The 25428-nt window shown below is 47.5% G+C and overlaps 1 protein-coding gene across 1 annotated transcript in view; it reads right to left on the reverse strand.

Annotated features, from left to right (window-relative positions):
• Window positions 1-25428, reverse strand: part of CSMD2 (CUB and Sushi multiple domains 2) — a 244171-nt gene that overhangs the window by 118640 nt on the left and 100103 nt on the right. The window contains exons 6-10 of the mRNA XM_041417597.1: window positions 20135-20247; window positions 13313-13390; window positions 7190-7277; window positions 6090-6214; window positions 2573-2694 (exon numbers count right to left, since the gene is read on the reverse strand). Coding sequence (XP_041273531.1) covers window positions 2573-2694; window positions 6090-6214; window positions 7190-7277; window positions 13313-13390; window positions 20135-20247 — 526 coding nt within the window. The remainder of the gene's footprint in view (window positions 1-2572; window positions 2695-6089; window positions 6215-7189; window positions 7278-13312; window positions 13391-20134; window positions 20248-25428) is intronic.

The following is a 25428-nucleotide window of genomic DNA, read 5'->3' on the forward strand; positions in this document are numbered from 1 at the left end:
CCTCAGCCAGGCTGGGAATGGGAAATGCTGGGATCATCCCTGAGGGACAAGGCAGGGAGAGCTGTGGCCTTCCCAAAGGATTTGGTGCTTTTCTCCCTACTCCAGGAGAGCTTTTCCCAACCTGTAAATCAAAATTTCCACTGTGAAACACCTAAAACCAAAAAACCCTTCCAAAAATTGACATTAATTGAATTAATTAAAGCCATTTATCATTTCAAAGGAGAAGGCAATGGGATCTCCTCTCACAGCTGGCAAATTTCCATATTTCAGTGTATGAAAGAGCAGAACCTGCAGTTCCTTGTGCTGTGGAATCTCTGATCTGAGTTGGGAAATCTTAAAATTAATGGATTTGACGAATTCCAATCTCCTTTAGGATTTAGGAAAGGATCAGGACAAGCAGGGAGAGCTTCCCACAGGGGTTGCTGCTTTTCTTCCCTGATTCAGGAGAGGTTTTCCCCTCTCTGTAAATGACACTGAAACACCTAAACCCCAAAAAAAAATCCCTCAAAAACTGACATTAATTGAATTAATTAAAACTATTTATCATTTCAAAGGAGAAGGCAATGGGATCTCCTCTCACAGCTCAAAAATTTCCATATTTCTGTGTATGATGGAGCAGAACCTGCAGTTCCTTGTGCTGATCCAAGCTGGGAAATCTTAAAATTAATGGATTTGACCAATTCCAATCTCCTTTTTGTACAGGTGTGACTGCCCTGGCCTGGGAGAGATCAATCCCTGTCCATTTTCCCCTGGCAATGGGAATTGAATTGAGGGCAGTGTTTGGTGCCCTCACAGCTTTTTCCAGTCTCAGCTCGTGACAAGGAGAGACAGGGCTTGTATTTAAATTCAAACCAGTGCAAAAATGTGAATAAATTTACAATACTGCATAAATAACATGAGATAGACCCAAACCTCATTCCTCTGCCCCTGGGGGCTGAAACCCTGCTGGATAAGGAAAAAAAAAGGGAAAAATCAGCATTCCTGGCACAGCCTCCCGATGAGCTGGGCTGCTCGGGCACCTCCCCACCCTCCAGATATCAAAGGGGCTTCGATTACAAATAATTACTCTCACTTTTAATTACAACCCTTAACAAAACGAGTCTTCAGCAGGGAGGGAAGGTCAGGGATTTCAAGACAGCTGGGGAAACACAGGGAAGAGTCAGTGTGGGGACAGAAACTGAGCCTGGGGGGCTGAATAAACCTCGAATGTGAGGCTGAGAGAGGCTGGAAAAGCTTTCCAGAGAAGCTGTGGCTGGTTCTGGATCCCTGGAAGTGTCCAGGGCCAAGGTGGACAGGGCTTGGAGCAACCTGGGACAGTGGAGGAGCCTGGATGTGTTTGGAAGTGACTGGATGTGTCTGGATGTGTTTGGAAGTGTCTGGAAGTGTCTGGATGAGTTTGGAGGGGTCTGGATGAGTTTGGAAGTATTTGGAAGTGTTTGGATGTGTTTGAAGGGGTCTGGATGTGTCTGGATGTGCCTATATTTTTCTGGATGTGTTTGGAAGTATTTGGAAGTGTCTGGATATGTCTGGAGGGGTCTGGAGGTTTTTGGATGTGTCTGGAATTGTCTGGATTTGTTTGGATGTATCTGGATGTGCTTGGATGTCTCTGAACATGCATGGATTTGTCTGGGTGTGTTTGGATGTGTCCGGACGTGTATTTGTCTGGATGTGTCTGGAAGGATCTGGATGTGTTTGGATGTGTCTGGATGTGTCTGGATTTGTCTGGAAGCATTTGGAAGGATCTGGATTTGTCTATTTCTGGCTGTGTCTGGCTGTGCACACACACTCCACCACCATATCCCAGCATCCAAATCTATTCCAACTTTTGTTCCATAAAACATCAGGGCAAAGGACCCCCTTTGTTCATCTCCTCCTCTCACGGCTCTGGTAAATTCTCCTCAATGGCTTGGAACTGAAAGGAGCAGGTTTGGATGGGATATTGGGATTGAACCCTTCTCTGGGAAGGTGAGGAGGGGCTGGGCTGGAATTCCCAGAGAAGCTGTGGCTGCCCCTAGAAGTGTCCAATGTGGAGAAACCTGGGATAGTGAAAGTGTCCCTGCCCTTCTTTGAGATCCCTCCCAACCCAGACCTGGAATCCCATGAAATAGAAGTCTAGAATTCCACAGAACACCAGAAACCCTTTCTCCCTGGAGCTGCAGAACTGTCCAGCCCTGAGCTGGTGCTGAGGACCCACCTTCACAGAATTCCCAGAATGACCAGGTTGGAAGAGACCTTGAAGGCCATTGAGTCCAACCCAGCCCCAACACCCCAACTCAACCCTGGCACCCAGTGCCACATCCAGGCTTTGTTAAACACACCCAGGGATGGTGACTCCACCACCTCCCTGGGCAGAACATTCCAGAACTTTATCACCCTTTCTGTAAAAATTTTTTTCCTGCTATCCATAACCTGTATTCCCCTTGGTGCAGCTCGAGGCTGTGTCCTCTGGTTCTGTCAGCTCCTGGAGGCAGAGCCCAGCCCCAGCTGAGCCCAGGCACCTTTCAGGAGCTGTGCAGAGTGACGAGGGCACCCCTGAGTCTCGTTTTCCCCAGGCTGAGCACCCCCAGCTCACCTTGGCGGGGTTGAGGGCGGTGATGACCCACACGCAGTAGGCGTTGTTGTCGTACTGCACGGGGTAGTTGGGCGACGTGATGACCCCGCTGGGCCCGCGCAGGTACGTGTCACACATCCTGGCTGGGGACACAAACGGGGACACTCAGCACCGGGGAGGGCCTTTCCGGGGGGAGGGAGGAGGGATGAGCTTGGGATGGAAGTGGGAGGAGGTAAAAATGGCTAGGTTGGTGTTTTCGCGGCCGGGTGGTAAAAATGGAGGGATTCTCTGTGAAGAGTGGGGCCATGAAACCCTGATCTCAACAATCCCTGATCCCAACAAACCCTGAACCCATCAACTCTGATCCCATCAACCCTGATCCCAACAAATCCTGATCCCATCAAAGCCTGATCCCAACAATCCCTGATGCCAACAAACCCTGATCCCATCAAACTCGGATTCCAACAATCCCTGATGCAAACAAACCCTGATCCCATCAAACTCTGATCCAAACAACTGCTGATGCCAACAATCCCTGATCCCATCAATCCCTGATCCCAACAAACCCTAATCTCATCAAACCCTGATCTCAATAATCCCTGATCCCAACAATCCCTGATCTCAACAAACCCTGAACCCGTAAACTCTGATCCCATCAACCCTGATCCCAACAAATCCTGATCTCAACAAAACCTGATCCCAATCAAACCCTGATCCCAACAAAGCCTGATCCCATCAAAGCCTGATCCCAACAAACCCTGATCCCATCAACCCCCAATCCCATCAACCCCGATCCAAACAATCCCTGATCCCAAGAATCCCTGATCCCAGTAATCCCCAATCCCATCTCCCCTCAGACCAACACCCAGCCCACTCTCTATGCTCACACTGATTTATTCCCTTGTTTTCCTCCTTTTTTTCCTCACAAAAATCCTTCCCCATCCAGGCCAGGAATGACACAACTCCCTCCTGATGTCCCCAAAAAAACACATTCCCTTTCTTCCTGCAGATCAAACCCCCAAAACACTGCACAGCCAGGATTTATTAGGTCTTTATTAAGTATTTATCAGCCGGTTTCCTTCTGTGGGCTCAGAACTAAGGTGGAAACTCAGCTCTGCATATTCAAAACATCTCAGGTAAAGGAAAAGCTGGAAAAAATGCTTAAGCAGGGAAAATTTTGCCTGTGGAATGCCTTTGATGTAATATTTAGCTGAAATATTCCACCAAAAAAAAAAGTGGGGGAAAACATCGTGGTTCTGGAAATATTCTCTGCTGTGATGGAGCCTCAAAATTAATTTATTTTTGAAGTTTAGTTATTTATTTAAATGTATAATTTAATTTTGGAGAGGTATTTGCATTTGTGGAGTCTGAAAAGGTTTTTTTTCTCTGTAAAATGTAGAAAATAATCTCCTGGCCAAGCTGTGGGAACATTGGGAATGGTTGGGAAGCAGTTTAGGAAGGAGCTGAGGTCACTTATCCAGGATGCTGAACCACTCCTGCCTCATCCTGGAGCTCCCACAGTGTACAAGAAGGATAAATCCCATTATTCCCATTTTTCAGGTGGGATTAAGTGACTCTCCCAGAATCCAGAGGGAATCTGCTGAAGATGGGGAAGCTGCAGAACTTTCCCCCAAAGTTTGCTCATTGGGGATTAAGAAATTATTGAAGCCCAAGGGGTTAAAATCTGGGACTGGCTCTGGAATTTGAGAGAAAGCCAATTAAAAAAAAATGGTACAAACTGGGAGGAAAAAGTGGCAGAAAGCTGAAATAAAAATCCAACTTTTTAAATAGGAAAAAAACCCCCAAAACATGAAAGTCAGCAGCTAAAAATTTAAGATGATTCACAGAAACAGAATAATGCTGGCAAATCCTTTCTTATCTCTTGCAGGAGGACACCATAAATTTCCTTTACAGTGTCACATATTTATGCCAAATATCCTCTTACACTGATTCAATTTATTCCAGGCTTGTTTCAAGAATTACACGGGATTCCAAAGCCCTGAAAAAAATCTGCAGATGAAATTAAAAAAAAAAAAGAACTGGGGAAAAAAACCACCCTATTTATGATTTTAAGAGCTTTAAAGGGATTCAATTAAAAATATTACAAGTTGTTCTTTATTAGCATTACAAATATCACAATGTGACATTTCAGAGAGGGAATGAAAACAAAATGGCCAAGGGCAAAACGGAAAAAAAAACTCCATTCCCTGATGGCTCATGGCACAGGATGAGGCTCCTGGGGAAGCACAGCTCCAAAATTCCACATTTCCAGTTAAAAATCTCCCTCCATCTCTGCTTTTCCAGGTTTTATTCCAGTCTTTCCTCTAAGGAGGAGAGGGGAGAAAACACCTGGAACAGGGAGAGGGATGATCCTGCTCAGGTTTGACATCCCTGAACAAAAGGAATGTTCAGGGAAGGGAAGGGAAGGGATTTAGGGACAGTTGGGAGGGGTCTGAGAGGGGAGAAGAGGGTCCAGAAACAGGGGCTGAGGGGCTGAAAAAAGCTTTAAAGTGAGGGTGGCGAGGCCTTGGGGAAGATTTCCCAGAGAAATCGTGGATGCCCCATCCCTGGAAGTGTCCAAGGTCAACCTGGGATGGGGGAAGGTGTCCCTGCCCATGGAACAACATTTTCTGTAAGGTTCCTCCCAACCCAAACCCCTCTGGGACTCTCTGACCTGGCCAAGGGATGGCCTGAGGGCAGGATGGGTGAGAAATGGACATGAAGGAGCTGGGAATTCCCACAAATCCCAAAATCCAGCCAAGCTCAGCCCCCTCAGGCTGCCCCTGGATCACTGGGAGTGTCCAAGGCCCACTTGGAGCAATCTCGGAGAGTGGAAGGAGCAGGATGGTCCAACCCAAACCATTCTGGGATTATTTGACCTGAGGGCAGGATGGGTGATGGAAAAGGGACATGAAGGAGCTGAGAATTCCTAAAAATCCCAAAATCCAGCCAGGCTGAGCCCCCTCAGACTGTCTCTGGACCCCTGGTAGTGTCTAAGACAGTGGAAGGAGCAGGATGGTCCTCAAGGTCCCTCCAACCCAAACCATTCTGGGATTCTCTGACTGACCCAAGAGCAGGATGGGAGTTGGAAAAGGAACATGAAGGAGATGGGAATTCCTAAAACTCCCAAAATCCAGCCAGGCTGAGCCCCCTCAGACTGCCACTGAATCCCTGGGAGTGTCCAAGGCCAGCTTGGAGGAACAGTGGAAGGAACAGGATGGTCCTCAAGGTCCCTCCAACCCAAACCATTCTGGGATTTGATCTGAGGGAAGGATGAGTGATGGAAAAGGGACATGAAGGAGCTGGGAATTTCCACAAATCCCCAAATCGAGCCAGGCTGAGCCCCCTCACACTGCCACTAAATCCCTGGTAGTGTCTAAGACAGTGGAAGGAGCAGGATGGTCCTCAAGGTCCCTCCAACCCCAACCATTCTGGAACTCTCTGACTGGCCCAAGGGCAGGATGGGTGATGGAGAAGGAATATGAAGGAGCTGGGAAATCCCACAAATCCCCAAATCCAGCCAGGCTGAGCCCCTCACCTCTGCAGACGGGCCGGTGGTCGCTCCAGGCCACGATGATGTCGCTGACTCTCTTGCAGGTGATGCTCTTGGAGCCCTGCAGGTCGTAGCCCTCGTTGCAGGAGAACTGGATGCTGGAGCCCAGCCTGGAGAGGGGACACAGGGGACATCAGCCTGCTCCTGCCTCGTGCATCCAGGATTTGGGGCCAGAGCCATCTCCTGGCCCCACGAGCAGCAGGAAGGGAGGAGGGAGCAGCTCTGCCTCCCCTCTGCCATGTTTGTCCCAGGTGCTGATGTCCAAATCTCAGTTTTAGTGACATTTCAGGGGGATTTTCATCCACAGCCCTGGGAGAGGACACGCTCAGTGTTCTCATAAAGTGAAATAAAAATCTTTATCAACTGCTGAGAGTTCTGCTCTTTGATCTGTGGTTTGGATTCTGAGCTTTGCTGTTCCAGCTGCTTTGTTCACTGGGTAACACAATCCAGTCTGCAGCAGCTGGGAATTCATCCCATGGAATTTAGGGGCTGTTGGGATTCCCTTTCCTCTGCCCTCCCTCCTTTGCTGGATTTGAGGAGAATTTAACAGACTGGGATTTGATTGAGAGACATTTTCCATGAGCAAAACATCCCTGAGCAGCAAAATCAGATGAAATATTGATTCCCCACAGCCACCAGCAGCTGGGGCATCCCTGCAAAGGAAAACTGGGAACTGGAAAGGAACAACAGCTCTGGTTGAAACTTTCTAAATCCCAATTAGCTGGCACCACACAGACTCAGTGACAAGGAACCTCAGTCACCTCAAATTCTCTAAGGGCAGGGCCATGCTGGGGCTTGAGCTAATTTGAAAAGTGATTTTGTTTTTTGGCTGTTTCAATTTTCCAGGGGAGGGATGACAGCACAGAGGGATTCTACAGCCTGGATTGGGAAAGGATAAAAATACTCCAAGAGATCTTTAGAGAGCCTCACGTGGAACAGCACACACAGGCAGGGTTAACACACGTGTTCCCCAAAACTGGGCAGGATTTTGGGAGGGGGACAGAGCAAACAGAGCCCCCCACACCAGGAGCACGACCAGGGACACCCAGGAGCTCATGCACAGAACACACAGAAAATGTTCTTACCTAAAATCGTTGCCTATCCTTTTGCCTCTCTCGGGAATCCCAGGGTCTGGACACAAATTATGTCCCTGGGACACACCAACCTGAGTTACTACAAAGCAAAAAACAGCACATACAGAGACAGAATAGCAAAAGGAACATTCTTTCAGCAGCTGTCTTGGTGGATGTGGCGAGAAAAATGGCAACTGGGAGCTCAGAAACCTCAATGTTTTATTCCAGAAAAACAACAGCTTTGGAAACAAATATCCTGCTCAGTTTACACACCCGAGTTTTCTAGGAAATGCCAGCTAGGGACACAGTTTTCCCTCCGTTCCACTACAGAAATACCTCTAGAAGAAGTTACATTTTTGGTATTTTTTTCCATTCTGCTAAATGATACCAACCACAGAGCCCGTTCGCTGTGATTAAAACTCCACCTGCCACCCTCCAAGGTGATCTCACAGCCCTCCAAGCCCAGCCCAGTGTGCCAGGGAAAGAAAACAACTCCATGAAAAGGCAGGTGTGTGATCCCAGGGAGGAAAACCAAGCACAGAACGAGAGGGAGAAAGGAGAGGGGAATGCAAGTCGAGGGTTTGAAAGCCAAGTCATTTAGTTGGAACATGGAAAAAATTATGGAGCAACCTGGATGCCAGCAAACATGAAATCCATGGAGTGGTGGCCAGCACTGAAGAAAGCTCCCAGCTCCATCCTCCCCATTTCTAGCCCTCTCCAACCTGCCCGAGGTACAAAAGAGGGTTCAGGGTGGGGGAACCTGGGGGGTTCCTCAGCCCTGGCACAATCCTGATTTCCAGGCTAAATTCCAGTACAGTAACAAGGGACAAGAGGGGGATTTTGCCACAGGAATTGGAGGGGATTTGGTTTTCTTTGCACCCAAACCAACAGCACATTTCTCAGCCATGACGCTGAATCACTGGAACAACCCCGTTTCCATTCCACCTCTGCCCAGCACTGCATTACAGGGAAGAAAATCCCAATTTTATTCCTAACACAGTGTCCCAAAGGCCACTGCCAGGGGGAGGGTGACACTGAGGTGACACCAGCCTGTTTCTCATGGCAGACAGAGGGCTCAGCAGCTGCAGCCCTGCAGGGGCAGGGGGGAAGGGGAGAATCCAGGGGGAGAATCCACCCACACTGGACACACACAAAGCCAAGACCATCCAATATTTGGGAATTTACCACTGGGGAATCCCTGGTGAATCCCCAGCTACAGCTCTTCCTACAAGGAGGATGCTTCCCAACTTTTGCTGATCCCAAAAATACTCCAGCTTCTCCTCAGCACTAACACCTCCTCTGATGCCCTTTCAGTTCTTTTTAGGAATTTCCTTTTTAAGGCCCTTTTTTCCTCCCTTCCCTCTCTGCTGGAGCAGGAATTGTCCCCACACATGGCTCTGCTTTCCCTCATGATGCTCTCCTGTGTGTGTGGGAGGGCACAGAGGTGACAGAGACATGGGTTCATGGAAAACAGCCTCCTGTGGGATTGTTTTCTCATTTTCCACATCCATAACCCCTGGTTAAGCCCAGTCAGCAGCACCAAAGCAGCATCCAGCGTCCCTCCATTTTCTGTAGCTCCAAACTTTGCTTTGCCACTTTTCACAGGCCCAGAGGATTCCAAACCACCCCAGAGCGTGAAGGAAGAGAGCCCATGGATTCAACTCCCAGCTTCTGACAGGAAAGGTTTGGCTGAACAAAGTCCCCAGGTGCCACCATCCTCCTTGGGCTCCTTCCCTGCACCCAAAGGTGATGCCTGTGCACAGGCAGCTCCAAACAAAGGAAAATTCACCTCAGGATGAGAGGCCCAAGCAGGGTTTTATGTCCCAAAGCCATGTGGGAGTGAAGGAAAGTGCTCAAATTCCTGATTTTACTCTGTAAACCACCCCCCTGACCAGACACACCTGTAACAACCAGTTTCCAGGGCTGCACCTCAACACTTGGGAACTCTTCCTCAGAGGAAAATCCCATTCCCACAGCAAATTCCTCCTCCCATGGTCAAAACCCCCCCAGACCACCCTTTCTGTGCCCCTAGAGTGGGTCACTGCTGCCACACCCAGTGATTATTTCCCATATCAGATAAAAATGAAGCCTGGAATTCCAAACTTTGGGAAGAAATGATCCCAGATCCCCAGGAAAACAAAGGCCCAGAGGAGAGTTTGTCACCCCAGTGCTGATGTCTAAGCCCAGCTCATGTCTCATTAGCTGGAGATTCATTAACACCTAAAAACATGTGTAGATAAAGCAGAGAACAGGGAAGATAAAACTGAGCAAGGGGGAGAGGGAAGATAGCTCCATATCCTGGGAGTTGGGGAATTTCTCTTTTAAGGAGAGTGAAAGAAAAGGAGGAGATGGATTAGATGCTCATTTACAGAAACTTTTTTTCTCTAGTTTCTGTTTTGAACACACACACACACACACACACACACACACACACACACACACACAGAACAGCCCAAAGGTTATAAACTGGCTTTGTCATGCTGAAAATTTGCTGTGTTCACCTTCCCAAAGTTCCACCTGGGCTGATTTCATTTCCAAGTGAACCCTTCAAGGTTACTGGAAAAACAACAGATCCCAAAAATTGTGATGAACTGCTCAATTTCTGTATTAGAAGCTCAGGAATTCTCTCCCCCAACCATGGGATTGATTTTCCATCCCATCATCCTCCTGATTTTTTCAATTTCTTTCTCCTCGTGAATTCAGTGACAGCCAGTTCTGATTGTTCCGTTTGCAACTGGAATTCACTGCTAAAATCCTCTTTAGTTTTATCTCTCTTAATAAGAAAACTTCACTGACAGATTCCCAAAGGATAATTTCTCACTGAATTTCAGAACTACAAAATCAAGCAGCACCTAAAAAAAACCTTTGACAAAGCCCCAGCATTTCTCAGCATGAGCAATCCCGTGAAAGGAGGTGATGCTTTCTCCTGGCAGGAGGGGTGCAGCAGGAATTAGATGGTTTAAAGGGTTAATCTGTGTGGTCACACCAGGGTCATTCCATGCAAACTTCTGGGAATGATCCCAAAAATCAGGCCTGAGAGCTTGGCGCTGATTTAGGGGTGCGGGGCTCACCCCAACGAGGTCCTGCTGCATTTCCAACCCCCAAAGACCCTTCAGCACCCAAAAACCACGGATTCAATGATTCCAGAACCTCAGTGACACCAACCCAGACGGTGAACACTCATTTTAGCAACACCAAGAGCGAAAAGGGCACTGGGAAAATCCAATCCCAGCTGGGAATGTTCCACCAGGAGAGCTCCAAACCCCGATTTCCCACCTTGTGCTGTCCCAGAACAGCTCAGGAAGTGAAGCTTCACAAGCATTCCCAGAAATGCAGAATTCCCAGAACATTTCCAGGCAAGCACAGCTTGTCCCCAAGCCCCAGGTGTCCCACAGATACCTCCCCAAAATCCAGGAACTCCCACACACTCGAGACCTAAAAACTGCTCAAGCCACCCCAAAAATGACTTTGCAAAGCAGATTTTGACCGAGCTGGACACGCACAGAATTCCAGTTCTTCACCCAAGCCCTTCCAGGCACCCCCACAGGGCCTCTGCAGCTGGACCTCACCCAAACGCCACAAAAACCACTTGGATGCTGGTTTTTTAAATTCAAACCACCACAATTTTCCCACTGTGGGACCTGGAATATCCACATTTACATTCTGCATTCAGCACCAGAAACAGCCTCCAAAATACGGCCTAAAAATTTCAAACTATTTCTTCAACCTGCTTTATTTGCCTCTCGGTATTATTTTCCCTCCAAAAGTGATTAAAGCAAGATTTCCATATAATTTGACTGATGGTGAGCAGTACAAGGCACTTAATTAAGATTTCAAACAAACACATTGCACTACAACTGAGCCCCAGCAGCACCTTCCCCCAGAATTCTGTATTTTTATGGATTTTTTTCCCCCTGCAAGAACACAAGCAGCTGTTACATCACTACATTTTGCCTCCATTCAGCCACACAAAACACACAAGGTTTAATCTGACCAGGCAATCCCAAATCCAAAACCTCTGCAAAAACCTGCAGGATTTAAGAGTGGATTCTTCCAGGGAGGATTTTAGGCCAGGTTTTACCAAAGAGCACTTGGAAAGAAAACATTGCTGGTAGGAATAATTAAAAATAAAGCAGGGACTTCAAGGTTAGACTTGGTCTTTTCCAGCCTTAATGATTTTAGGATTCTGTGGCACACCTTTAAGTGTTACCAAGAGACACAAAAAATTCCTGAATTTCTGGTTTTTGAGTCAGAGCAACTGGAAATTGCTCTGGAATAGGAAATTTCTTTAGCCAGCCTGTCCCACCTGTGGAATTATCTGTGATGCAAACTCAGCTCATGGAAGTTTGGGAGCACAGAGGGGCTCAGCCAACCCTGCAAATCCAGCAGGGAACAGAGCAGATAAGGCTTTGCAAAAAAACCAAAATAAATAAAAACCTGATTTTCCTGGCGCCATCTCCTTGGGAATCAGCACTTCTGCAGCTGGAAATTCCCTGTGGGAGCAGAAGGCTCCAAAATGGGGATAATCAGGGCTGAAAATCCAGACCTGATGGAGAGCAGGGGCACGGGGAAGGAGCTGGAGGGTGACAAGGACCATGGAATGGGGCCACCACCCCCATCCCCATTTTTCCAGCTCAACAACTTCCAGCCTGAGCTGTCCTCCATCAGCAGGATGAGATTTGAGCTCCCAAGATGCTGCACTGGCAGCTCCGAGCCCCTTGGGATGGGATAAACCAGGCAGGGGGGGATGAATTCCTGTTTTTTCTCCTCAGAAGTGCAGGATCTGCAGGAAAGGGAAGCGCAGGTGCTGTGTCCTCCTCACCTCAGGGCATTAAAAAAAGGGTAAAACTGCTCCAAAGGCCATTCCCAGGAAGGAGAAATGGGAATTCTGTGTATTGTTAACACCATAATACTTCATTAAATCAATGATTTCACTCCTTTCCCCACGTTCCCCAAAATCCAGGGCAAAACACCCCCCACTCCAAACACACCCCTCTGTCTCCACACCCAGCCAGGGGGGTTCCCAGCTGGATTTTCGACTCAGTTAAATGCACTGGGATGTTTATTCCAATAAATTCTTCCTGGCAAGGAATGCATCACCCAGCCAGCAGCAGCCTGGACTCCATTTTAAAGGATAATTTCCTTTAAAATTGAATTATGTTCCCCTGGACACGCCCCCAGTGTTTTCTGCTCTGGAGATTTTGGGTTGTTTTTTACCTTTTTTTGGGCTTTGCTCCCAAAAAAACAGCCTCTAAAAATTCTCCTGGGAGCTGGGAGGGAGACTCTCCTTCCAGACAGACACTAAGCCACGATTCAGATCCAGTCCATGCATTTTTCTGCATTTTGTATGCAAAATCCACCCGGCTGAGATGTGCAAACTGCTCCTCTCTGATGGGGTAATGGGCTGTGCAACAAAATGAGCAATTCCAGCTTCTCCCCTAAAATCCATTTGGAAAAATGCTCCATCCTGCTCCCATTTGAATCCATATAAAATATTAACTCCCAGTCAGATCCCTCCTGTTTCATTTTATTAAGAGCTCAAGATTCAGGGACAAAACTCACAAGTTTTGCTCCTGATTTGGGAAGAACCCGATGGAAAAGCTGAAAGATTTCCCTCCTGCCCGAGGGAGGCACAGCAGATGTTCTGCCCCTGACACACCAAGCACTACACACAACCTGAAAAATCAGCATTACAAACCCAGAATTATGATTTTTCTGCAGGGAAAAGGAAATAAAACTCAAACAGAAAAAGGAAGACGCTGTGACTACCTCTGTAAATTTTCTAATATTTTGTTTTTAATGCTGTTCCTTATCCCTGCTCCTTATTTACAGCGATAACACCGATCCCAATCCCAAAAGTCTTTGTTTTCCCCACTAAAAGAAGCCCAAAGCCACGACCCTGGAGCACAGAACCAACCAAATGCAGAGATCCAACCCCCTGCACCCTTCCAGGAGTTAGTAAATGCTTGTGACCAGAGCACTGGGAGGAGGGAGTGATGCAGAAATGCAGAGGGAAGAGGGAAAAGCACCCAAACTTTTCAGAGTGGCGAAGTTTTAGAGATTATTGGAAAGTCCAATGAAATGTTCCAGGAGATTGTTATCAAAAAGACAGTGAGGAAGAGCCAGAAAACTTACACACAGATGTCTTCTGGTTGTTGTCCTTGCTGGGCATGAGCTTCACCCCTCTGGACTTCAGCTCCATCTGCTTCTTGACTGCAAGGAAAGATGAGGAAAAGGTTTAGCTGAGCTTCATGGATTTTCAAGTTTTTATTTTAAAAAGAAAAATGGGAATCACCCACATCCTGCATCCTTCCTTTTGGGATCAGCCAGCTTATCCTGACTGCTCAAAACCAGCAGGGGTTTGTTTTTCCATGTTAGGGCTTTGGAGAGGGATTTATTTTCCATGTCAGGGCTTTGGAGAGCTTTAATTTCAAAATAAAAATGGGGTCCAACCCCTCCCATCCCTCTGTAATCCACTAAAAATGGGAGACAGGCAAAAGGGAAGCTCTGAGGAACTTCAGGGATGCTGAGAGGAAAATGCTGAGCTGGTTCCCCCCAGTTTTTCTGCTGCAGGAATTTATCCCATGAACCCATTATACAGCAGAGCCATTCCAGGGGAGCACTCATAACCTAAAAACTGCAGAGCTGGTGTGAATAAACAGCCAGAAAAGGCAGGAAAAATAGCAGGGAAAAGAAAATTAAACCCCATTATTGGCAAAGGGAAGCATCAGCTTGGACCCCCACAACTGGGGGACTCCTCCCAAAGTGTGACCATTCCCTCCCTGCTCCAAACCTCCACCAGAAGAGGAGAAAAACCAGGAAAGGGAACAAGAATTCATCCATCTCCAAGAGCCCCATCCTTTCCCAACAGGCAGCTCCCCACATCAGGGAGCAGCAATTTGTTTTCCTACTCTGGACTTGGCTGCTGCTGCCTCCACCCCGAGGGTTTGACACAAACCCCACCTGGCAGAACCATCTGGGAACAGCACAAACACCTGGATTTGGGATCATTCCAGTTTCCAGAGGCAGGAATTGGGATAAAAGAGTCTCTACTGTGAGGAGTTGGGATAAAAGAGCAGAAATTGGGATAACCCAAAAGGAACTGGGATAATTCCAACAGGAATTGGGGTAACCCAGCCCTCACTGCAGGAACTGGGAAAACCCAACAGGAATTGGGATAATTCCAACAGGACTTGGGATAACCCAACAGGAATTGGGATAATTCCAACAGGAATTGAGATAACCCAACAGGAATTGGGATAATTCCAACAGGACTTGGGATAACCCAACAGGAATTGGGATAATTCCAACAGGAATTGAGATCAAAAGCCTCCACTGCAGGATTTGTGATAACCCAGCCCTCACTGCAGGAATTGGGATAAAAGAGTCCCCACTGCAGGAACTGGGGTAACCCAACAGGAACTGGGATAATTCCAACAGGAATTGGGATAACCCAACAGAAATTGGGATAATTCCAACAGGAATTGGGATAACCCAACAGGAATTGGGATAATTCCAACAGGAATTGAGATAACCCAGCCCTCAATAGCAGGAACTGGGATAACCCAGCCCTCACTGTGAGAAATTGGGATAAAAGAGCCTCCACTGGCAAAAAATTGGAATAAAAGAGCTTTCACTGTGAGGAATTGGGATAACTAAGCCCCCACTGCAGGAATTGGGATAACCCAGTGTCCAAACCACTTTCTGGGAGCCTTTTCCTGATGAGCCAGCCCTTATCCTTGGAGAAACCCACTTCAAACCCTTCTCCTCGTGTTCTTCATCTTGTCAGGCTTTCATCCCTAAATTAGCACATTCCTAAGACAAAGCTGTCAAGAAGAATTACCCATGTAACTAAAGAGGGGGTTTTTAATCGTGCTGGGCTTTTTTGGGCTTAAAAAGAACCTGTTTGGAACAGCTGCTGCAGGAGGCTCAGACAGGGAGATGCTTCTTGAAGCTCACCTGAGGTGCTGCTTTGAGGGAGATGCTGGGTGCAGCTTTTCACTCATCATTTCCTCACAGCTTTTGGCTTTCTCTTTAAATAAAGCAGCAAGAACTTCAAAAATTTTAGCTGGAAAATATTCATGAGGAAAAGCTGCTGCTGTTCCTGTCTTCCTCAGCAGCTTCAATCTGTTCAGGGCAGCTGCCTTTTTTTATTAATTTAAGAAGGGAAAACTAATTAACAGCAGGCTGCTGTCAAAGCAAATTGAACTCTTTGTTTCTTTTTACTCCAAATTCACCTGCAAGTGCAGCAGGAGGAAAAAAAAGCAGCAGGTTTTGGGATGCCCCAAAGGTCCACGTGGATGGGAATCACGGGGTATTTCCAGCTTGATCTCAAGGTTTTTAATAAATGTGGTATCAATGGATCAAAAGAAGGACTTGGGGCTACTAGAACTCACATTTTTGGGGTAAAAATCTATTTCTGCTTCAAATAAAATAGTGACAGACATTCCTGTGGTGATTCTCCAGCTTTTTCCAAGCAAACACAGGGATAACTCCCCAGTCCCAGCCCAACATTCCCTCCCAGGCAACAAAACCCAGGCAAATCCAAGTTTCCAAGGCTGAATTTGGATTTTGATCTGAATTTTCCAAGGATGTGTGTTGGGATTCTGCAGTCTCTAAGTCTCTGCTCTGTGGTTTTGCTTTGGGGCACGAGCAGTGATGGAGCAGCTCTACAAAATAATCCCCATTTTGGTATTCTCCACAGCTTCCCACTGCACATCCCATTATCCAGCCCCCAGGGAATGTTCCCACTCTGCACACAAACAAAAAGCTCAGCTCAGATGATCTGTGCACCACAAAGGGAATTTAGAGGCCAAGCAAAGCTTCCCAAGCATTGGTGAACCCCACCAGAGCTGATGGTGGCACCATGGATGGGATGAGACATCCTTGGAACTCTTCCATGAGGACACAGCAAGCTGCAGGGATTTCCCCAGTGCTGAACATCCCAAATCCAGGAGAAGGCAGTGGAAGGTGCCAGGGGGTGCAGCGAGAGGAATTTTAAGGTCTCTTCCAACCCAAACCATTCCAGGATTCTCTGGCACAGGGAAATTCATAATTTGGATACAGCCAGGCTTGGAAATTTTTCAGGGACACATTTCTAACTAAGGTTCTCCCAGAGCCATCCCATCCAACATCCCCCTCCAACCCCATTCCTGATGGAAAACCTGGCTCCCAAACCCCTCAGCAATGGGAACAAAGCACTCAGCACTGAGCACCAATCCCAAAATTCAGAGCCCAAGCTGCATCCCCAGGAAACATCTCCTCCCCTAATTGTACCGTGTCCCTTTCCAGGAGAATTGATAAAGATAAATTGGTGAAGATAAATTGATAAAGAGGGATCACTCTATCCTCTCCTCCTCATCCTTCATTCTGGAGCCCTAATGATGGAAGTCAGACTTTACAAATGACTCCATTTAGATCAGAACCAGGCACAGCAAAGCACCACTTGTTTTGTCCTTTTTAAAAAATTAAACAAATAAGAACAATTCTCCCACTCCCTGCCCTCAAAAATCTGGTATTTGAAAATCTACTTTGTTTGTAAATTGGAATGTGGAGCAGTACTACAAAGGACTGTGTCAGGATAATTGGATGAACAGAAACTCCTGTTTTCTGGAGGCTTTTGCTGCTCACACACATCCAACAGATCTAATGGAATACTCAGCATCCTGTCAGATTTGAGAGATGACATTACAAAGCTCTGCCAGCATGGCAGGCAGGCCGGGCTGTTCCTTTCAAAGCACTTCGTGTTGCTCTAAATGAGGATTTAAGCAGACATTTATTTATTTTAATTTGGAAAACAGCGCTTCAGCAGCAACAACAGGAAAAAAAATCTATTCCATGAAGCTCTGCTCTCCTTGTTGGGGGAACTGCTGTTAAATCCAGATCCTGGCTGGGTCTCTCCCTCCTGCTGGGATGATTCAGCAGCAGGATGCTCACAGGGGTTCTTGTTCTTGGTGAAGAGAAACCCCCATAAAGTGCGACTCTTTGGAAAAATTCCTCTTTTGGCAGCCTGAGCGATGGATCTTTGGGAATCAAAGCCTGCACAAACACTGGGATTGTCCAGAATTGCCCAGGAGACTCCACAGATCTCATGGCAGGAGCTAAAAATCCCTTTGGAACCCAAGGGTGTGATCCAGGATGAGGAGGGGGAGATCCAAGATGGGAAATGGAAGATCCAAGATGAGGAGGGGGAGATCCAGGATGAGGAGGGGAAAGATCCAAGATTAAAAGGAGAAGATCCAAGATGAGGAATGGAAGATCAGGATGAAGAGTGGAAGATCCAAGGTGAGGAAGGGAAGATGCAAGATGAAAAGGGGAAGATTGAAAATGAGGGGAAGATCAAAAATGAGAAGTGGAAGATCCAAGATGAGGAGTGGAAGATCCAGGATGAGCAGTGGGAGATCCAGGATAAAAAGTAGAAGATTCAGGATGAGAAATGGAAGATCCAAGATGAGGAGTGGGAGATCCAGGATGAGGAGTGGGAGATCCAGGATGAGGAGTGAGAGATGAGGATGAAGAGGAGCAGATCTGTCCAAACTGAAGCCAAACTGATCTATCCATGGGTAGAGCTACTGATCTTCCCATGGACAGATCTGTAGATCAAAGCCATGGATGGGGTTGGGACCACCCTGGGATATTGGGAGGTCGCTGGCCCTGGAAAGGGTGGAAGCGGATGGGATTTAAACCCATTCCAAACCATTCCAAGATTCCATGACACCCTCACAAAGCCATTTAAGTGTCTCTGGTGACCAGCAGAGAGCTGCCCAGCCCCTCCCTGAAGGAGCAGCTCTGTCCTGTGCAGGGCTGGAGCTCATCCCATTTATCTTCCTGCCCGAGGGAAGGGAAGCGGCCGGGGCGGGGAGATCGATAAAAGCTGCAATTATGTGTTGGTAACAATCAGCTCCAGAGCAATTAGGGAGCCAAGTTCTGCCATAAAACATGTGCAGAGAGGTGCAGCAGCAGCCAGGGCAGCATTCCCATCTCTCCAATTCCAGCCCTGCATTTGCAGCCCCTCTGATGGGGTGGACACTTGAGGTGCTGCCACCTCACCTGATTAAAATCTTTTGTATTATTTTCTTCCACCTTTTTGAGGAGACAGGATGGGGAGGAAATTAAAAAAAAAAACAATCCTGTGCACAGATTTCTCCCAGTCCCTTTGATTTCCTTACATGGGGAATGGGAAAAAAGCATTTGCAAAAATCAAGATTCACCTTAATGAAAGGGAAAAGGGAAAGGGGAAATATTTAACTCTCCCTAGAAGGGAACAAAACGAATTTGCTGTATTCAACAACAACAACAACAAAAAAAAAAACCCTCTCCACAGCCTGATTGCATCTAACCTTGCTTTTACATTCCTAAAGTGATTTCCAAATGAGGGCACGGATTAGGGAGAGCAGAGAGGGAGCAGACAGAGAAGGTGTTCTGCAAAACTCGGGATCAATTTAAACAAGCTGGAAGGGAAATTGTTTTCTTATAGATTATCAGCAAAGCCAGACCCTGTCCCAGAGGACACAGGGGGTTCATAAATGATGTACAGACACGTCTTTGGAAAAGAGACAGCAAATTAGAGCCACCCTAAAGCCTCCCTTGCTTCTCCTGGCCGATCCTGATTCGGCTCTCCTGATGAAAAATTCATTTCGGCTGCTGCGCTTCCCGTGGAATGACATGGCCTGTTTTGTAGGGATTTATCTCCAGTGAAATATTTATGTCCAGGCCAGGTTGTGGAAAGGGTTACAGGGAGGTTTTTAAAGTATCAGCATCTCCTGTCCTACAGATCCCACTGCCTGCAGACACCTTCCCTTCCTTCCCTGGGAATCTTCACTGCTTGGCTGTTTGTTTTGCTGGATTTTTAAGCATTGAAAGGCAGAAAGAAGCTGCTAAACACCACAAAAACCGGCAGGAAAAAAGAGGGCAGGTCCTTCTGTCAGCTGGGCCTAGGTCCTGCCTGGATTCCAGCTCAGAATGGGGAGTTCAGTTCATTTTCCAACACTCAATCCCCAGTTCATTCCCTCTGCCAACGCCGCGCACGAGACGAGAACCCCCTGACATTCATCTGATCAAGGGGAATGAGAACATTCATCCTGACTTTGCTGTGGAGGGAAAAGGCTGACTCAGACAGGGAAAAGACATCCAAAGGGAAACTGCTTTTTCCAGGTGTTGGTGCTGCACAGCAACAACAAAAGGTTTGGGGTTTTTTTTTTCCTTGCAGTTTAAAGTCATTTATACGTTCAAGGAAAGCAGGAAAGTTAAATAATGATGCGGTTCGTGTGTTGAGGCCATGACAGCCCTGTTAACAACAACCTGGGAACATCCAAACGAGGCAGCTCTGTGGATTTATCCAAGGAAAATTATCTCCCTTTCCCTTGACTCCTCTCCAGAGCTTTTTCCCAGCAAACCTGCAGAGCTCCCCAGAGCCCAGCCTTGGGAGAGGACCCAAAACCATTCCTGCTCCTTCTCTGCTCTCCTGGATCCTGCCTCCAGAGTCAGCTGCACCACAACTCCTTCAAAAACATCCCAGGGAGTGGTGGGAACGCTTCCAAGGAATCCACTCAATCCATTCTGGTCCCACTCTGGTCCCACCTTCACTGCCAAAGGATCTCCTGTCCCTCAACAGCACCTGAACATCCCCATCCTGAAATCTTTATCCCAATCCTGAATTCTGCCCTGTGAGGGTGGGAAGGGGCTGAGACGGATTTTCCAGAGCTCCTGAATCCCTGGGAGTGTTCAAGGCCAGGCTGGAGAGGACTTGGAGCACCCTGGGACAGTGGAAATGTCACTGGATGGGTTCTGAAGTTCCTCCCAACCCAAACCAGGCTGGGTTTTTCTACGAAACCCGCACTTTGGAGGATTCCAGCTGGAAAATAACAGCAGCAGAACCATGCAGGGAGGCAGCTGGGGATTCCTGGCAAAGCAGGGGTGGGTGAGGCCAGGCAAGGGCATTTCTTTATTGCTCCTTACCTTGGTACTGGGCACTGAAGCCCTTCTGCCTGTGGTTGCCATCAGAGGTGAAGTGCAGCCGCAGCCAATTTTTACTGCTGATCACAGGGGCAGGCAAATTCATCCCAGTGAACCTGCAAGAGAGCAAAGCAGCACAGCCACGTCAGGAGCTGGGAGTGACACCCAAACCCACCTACAGCCACATCAGGACCAGGAGTGACACCCCAAACCCATCTACAGCCACGTCAGGACCAGGAGTGACACCCCAAACCCACCTACAGCCACGTCAGGAGCTGGAGTGACATCCCAAACCCATCTCTGCAGGCCATCCTGCTCCCCCAGGAGTTTGGGAACTCCTCCATGGGTACCACACAACAAAGGAGAGCATCCTCCCCACGCCAGGGCTGCTTCCAGCCCCACATTCCTGCAGGGATTCCCATCTGAGAGATCCATGTTTGTAATTACAGAGGTTCCCCATCCTTTTTCCTAAGGCACAGAACATTCCCAGGCTCATCTCTTCACATTTGGTTAACCCCACTACAAAAACCTGTTTATTTTAACTCAGGAAGAGAAAGTTTGGCAAGAACCTCTTTATTTTTTATTTATGACCAATCCCGACCTGAGGAAGATTCCAGCCAGCAACAGAGGTGGGCAGCTCCAGAGCCCAGCAGCAGTCCTTCATATCTGCTCATCATTTTATTTCCTTTTAAAATATGATGTTGTTTACTTCATTTAACTCCAGCTCACAATTCCTGGCTGAGTTTTGTCCCAAACCAAGTTCTAGACTGGAACACTTCAGACTCAGGCTGAGATCCACAATGGTGACATTCACCACTGGGGACATGAATGCTCTCTCTGTTCCTGCTAATGAAAGTTAATTATTTTAATTCCCAATTATCACTTACTTTAAAATTACTGCAATTTCAGCACCCATTATTGGCATTCCAACACCTTTTATTGCCATTCCAACACCCAGTTTTGCCATTCCAACATTCTTTTTTGACATTCCAATGTTCTTTTTTGACATTCCAACGCACCCTGCTTTTTTTAATGAAGGCAAAAGGATCCTGGGAATCTGTTCCATCTGAAGGGTAATTCAGATTTGATTATTAAACATTTTTTAGCAGCAGCTCTAACAGCCCATGGAGCATCTGAAGAGTCCTTCAGTCACCCAGCCCATCCAGAGGTGACCTCAGCTCCTCCAAGTGGGAGCCAGGCTGGAATTGGCAGCGTTAATTAATGGCAGAGGGGCTGCCCTGTGCTCCCAGCCCGTTAATGAGCTGGCAGGGTGATTAGTGCATAACTGAAGCATCTCTGCCACCTACAGTACAATCCAAACCCTGGATTATCCCGTGCCTGGATCCTGCAGCGCTCTGAGATGATTCAAGACTGGGATTTGAGGTTGTTCCCAATCACTTCTCCATGGATTGTCTCCACCCCTGTTCCCCAGCCCTTTCAGGAGGATGAGGTGGAGCAGAAATGGATCCTCTTTTTGCCATCCTTGGGGAACTCCAAGGCTGCTGAACCCATTGAACTGGAAACTTCCTCAAAGAACCGAGTTCAAACGAACAGATTTGGGGCTGAGATCAAACATGGGATGGCTCAAACCCATCCTGAGGAAGTTCCCCTGGCATGTTGTTATGACAACACCCTTAAACTTAATGTTCTCACCCCCCAAGGGCCATTCCATTCTTCATTCTGCAGCAGCAAACCCCTCAGAAATAATCTTTAGCTATGCAGAGCCAAATTTCCCTTTCACAGCTGTAATTCAACTGCCTGAGATAAAAACCAGACAACAATGAAGCAAAGCTGCCTGAATGAGGCTCAGCTTCTCCTGTCCTCCATCCCTGGTTGTGGTTTTGATCAGCACATCCTTGAAGGGTGGATTCACCCCAAACCTGATTTGTTTTTCCTTTGTGTGACACCGAAGCCTCCCCATTAAACAAAATTCCTTTATTCAAAACAGGGAGGGGTTAATGCCACCAAAACTCCTCTTTTTGAGAAAAAGCACTGAAGTGAGGCCTTCTCAACTCTTTTATTTCTTTCCTTGCTCTCTCACTTCCCACTGAATCCAGGCATTAAATATTTATCCCATTCCCTCCCCTGGCACAATTAGTATGGCTGTACATGGCTGGCACTGATTACTCTGCATTCACGTCCCATTATCTATTTACAATCCCAATTCCTGCTTTAATTTGTTTCCACGCAGAGAGGAAGAAAAGGAAGGGGAAAAAGAAATCAATAAAGTGTCACAAAGTGAGGCAGAAGCACTGGAGGAGCAGGAGGAGATGTTTGCACACCGATTTTGAGCACCCTGAGATTTGATTATCATCAATTTGGCCATTAGTTCTTCTTAAATGGACACAGATACGATGAGAATTCCTGGTGTGGATGCTGCAAACCCAGTGCAGGAGTCAAAGTCATGACTAAAGGCAGGAATTCCATCTGAAACCCTGTTATTTCAGGTGAAATATATGGAGATGATGGATTTAAACATGAATTTGAAGGAGCCCTGCTTTCCTGGTGCTACCCAAAACTGGGGTGCAAATAAAAGCAAAGGACATCACTGGGGCTGTTTTATCTTTTTTTCCCCTCCCACTGAACTGATTTTGTTGATTTAATTAAACCTCTCTGTTAATTTAATCTCTGTTTTGACACCCCTTTGGATCTCTGCTGATAATCCCCAACACCAGCCAGGCTGGGTCCTGGCTCCTCCTGGAGCCTCCAGGATGAATCTCCTGGAAATTTCATCTTCCTGGAGATCAGATCCACCTTTTCCTTCCCTGGCTGTGTTAAACCCAAAGTCAGACCCACTGGAGTGGCTGGGAGGAGTAGGAAGAGGAGGAGGAGGAAGGGAGATCCCAGCAGCTTTTCCATGGGTGGAGGAGCCAAGGGGAGATCCCAGCAGCTTTTCCATGGATGGAAGAGTCAAGGGGAGATCCCAGCACCTTTTTCATGGATGGAAGAGTCAAGGGGAGATCCCAGCAGCTTTTCCAGAGATGGAGGAGTCAAGGCTAGCAGTCAACACGAAATCCAAGGAGAAGAACACACCTGGATCACCCCTGGAATGCCCAGGAGACGATGGAGCAGCTGGGATAATGGAATGTGTCCCTGCCCATGGATGGGGAGGCACTGGATGGGATTTAAGACCCTTCCCAACCCAAACCATTCTAGAATTCCACAATCCACAATTGGATTTGGTGCTGTGGATCCTCAGTTTCACCAGAATTGTTGAGGACACAGAACTAAGCCCAGCCCACTGTGAGCCTCCTTTTCCCTCCCAGCTTTTATTCCACTGATATCCTGCCAATTCGGATGGAGGAGCCAAGGGGAGATCCCAGCAGCTTTTCCATGGATGGAAGAGTCAAGGCGAGCAGTCAACACGAAATCCAAGGAGAAGAACACACCTGGATCACCCCTGGAATGCCCAGGAGACGATGGAGCAGCTGGGATAATGGAATGTGTCCCTGCCCATGGATGGGGAGGCACTGGATGGGATTTAAGACCCTTCCCAACCCAAACCATTCTAGAATTCCACAATCCACAATTGGATTTGGTGCTGTGGATCCTCAGTTTCACCAGAATTGTTGAGGACACAGAACTAAGCCCAGCCCACTGTGAGCCTCCTTTTCCCTCCCAGCTTTTATTCCACTGATATCCTGCCAATTCTGACTCATTTCCCACTCACTACAACTCAGGGACACCTCTCAGCAGCTCTTCATCTCCCTGTGTATTATTATTCACTTCACCTGTATTTTTAACTTTTCATCCAAACCTCTCCTCAAATTATCAGGAGAGCTGTACCATTAATTCTGAACATCTTATTTGAGCTTGTCTGCTCTCTTAAACAAAATATACTTAAGCACCTCTAGACCTCATTTCTGGGTCGCAGGAGACTTCTCCTCACTGTGGACTTTTACAAGGAAAATGAATCATTAGATCAGTTATTGTTCCTCCTTTCCTTCTGCAGGGATGGGAGGAGCACTCCTGCACCTCATGTGGGTCTTAAAAACATCCCAGTGGGGAATTCCAGCCTTAAAACATTCCAGGGAGGAGGGGACTGGGAGGTCTGAAGGGGGCACATCCTTGCAAGGGGAATCCCTGACTGCTCCCAGAAGTTCCTCTGCCTTGTTTGTAGGGTGTTTTTTTACACAATTCCCTACAAGCAGAGGTGTTCCATGAGCCAAGCTGCTGCTCCCCGAGGTGTGTGGGTGATGTGGGGTCTGTCCCTGCACCTCCTGAGGCACTTGCAGGCTCTGGAGCAGGGTGAAGGTGAAGGAGTGCTCCTCCCATCCCTGCAGCAGCACAGGAGGAACAATAAATGACCTAATGATTCATTTTCCTTGTAAAAATCCACAGTGAGGAGAAGTCTCCTGCGACCCAGAAACGAGGTCTACAGGTGCTTAAGTATGTTTTGTTTAAGAGAGCAGACAAGCTCAAATAAGATGCTCATTAATTAATTAATGGCACAATACAAGGTCAGGCCTTGGAGCTGCCCACGGAGGTTTGGAGCTCCCATTCCTGCAGGTGTCCAGGGCAGGTCTGGATATGGCTGGGGACAAGAACTGGTGACAAGTTGGGCTGGGTGACCTTGGAGGGCTTTTCTAACCTCAATTATCCCGGAAAGGAAAACAGATTCTTCCTCCTCCTCTGCCAGCGCTGCAGCCACAGGGAGACCTTTGTGCTCCTCGCAATTAAAATAATTAAATAATTAATCCCACCCTCGCTGCTAATTACCCCAATAAAAAGAAGCCAAGCGACACAACCAAAGCACTTCCCACACACTCCCACCCTGAAACCAGAGCTTGGTTCCAGTCACACCACAGCGAGGTGACAAACACGATTAGATTTATTCCATTCAGAGCCAACCACCCCTAATGCAGCACAACAGAATGCAACTGAGGCTCTCTAATGCTGCACTGCAAATCCTCCCCCCCAAACCTGCTACAGCTTTATTAGAATTTCCTCTGAAGCCTGGATATCAGAGCTGCAGAGATTGTTTTCCCCGGGCAGGCAGGGGGAGATGTGCTGATAAGGAGCAGGGCTGTGTTTATCAGCGGATAAATAACAACCAGCCCTCCGCGCAGGGCAGCCTCACTCCCGCCTTTGTCACCCTAACAATGCACTTAAATTCCATTAAACCTGGATTTTACTACCAAACAAGCCTGGGGAGGCAGGGAGGGGGATGTTTCAGCCCACTAAAATCTGCAGAGGGAGCCCAAGAAGCTGCAAGGGAGATTTTTGGAGCTGCATCCTGGCGCTTTTCCAGCTCACCGGGCACAGAAGTTGCTCCCTTTGGGGACCGGAGCACAATC

This window comes from Onychostruthus taczanowskii, unplaced genomic scaffold (assembly GCF_017590055.1).
Source record: "Onychostruthus taczanowskii isolate IOZ18803 unplaced genomic scaffold, ASM1759005v1 scaffold56, whole genome shotgun sequence".
Classification (NCBI taxonomy): Eukaryota; Metazoa; Chordata; class Aves; order Passeriformes; family Passeridae; genus Onychostruthus; species Onychostruthus taczanowskii.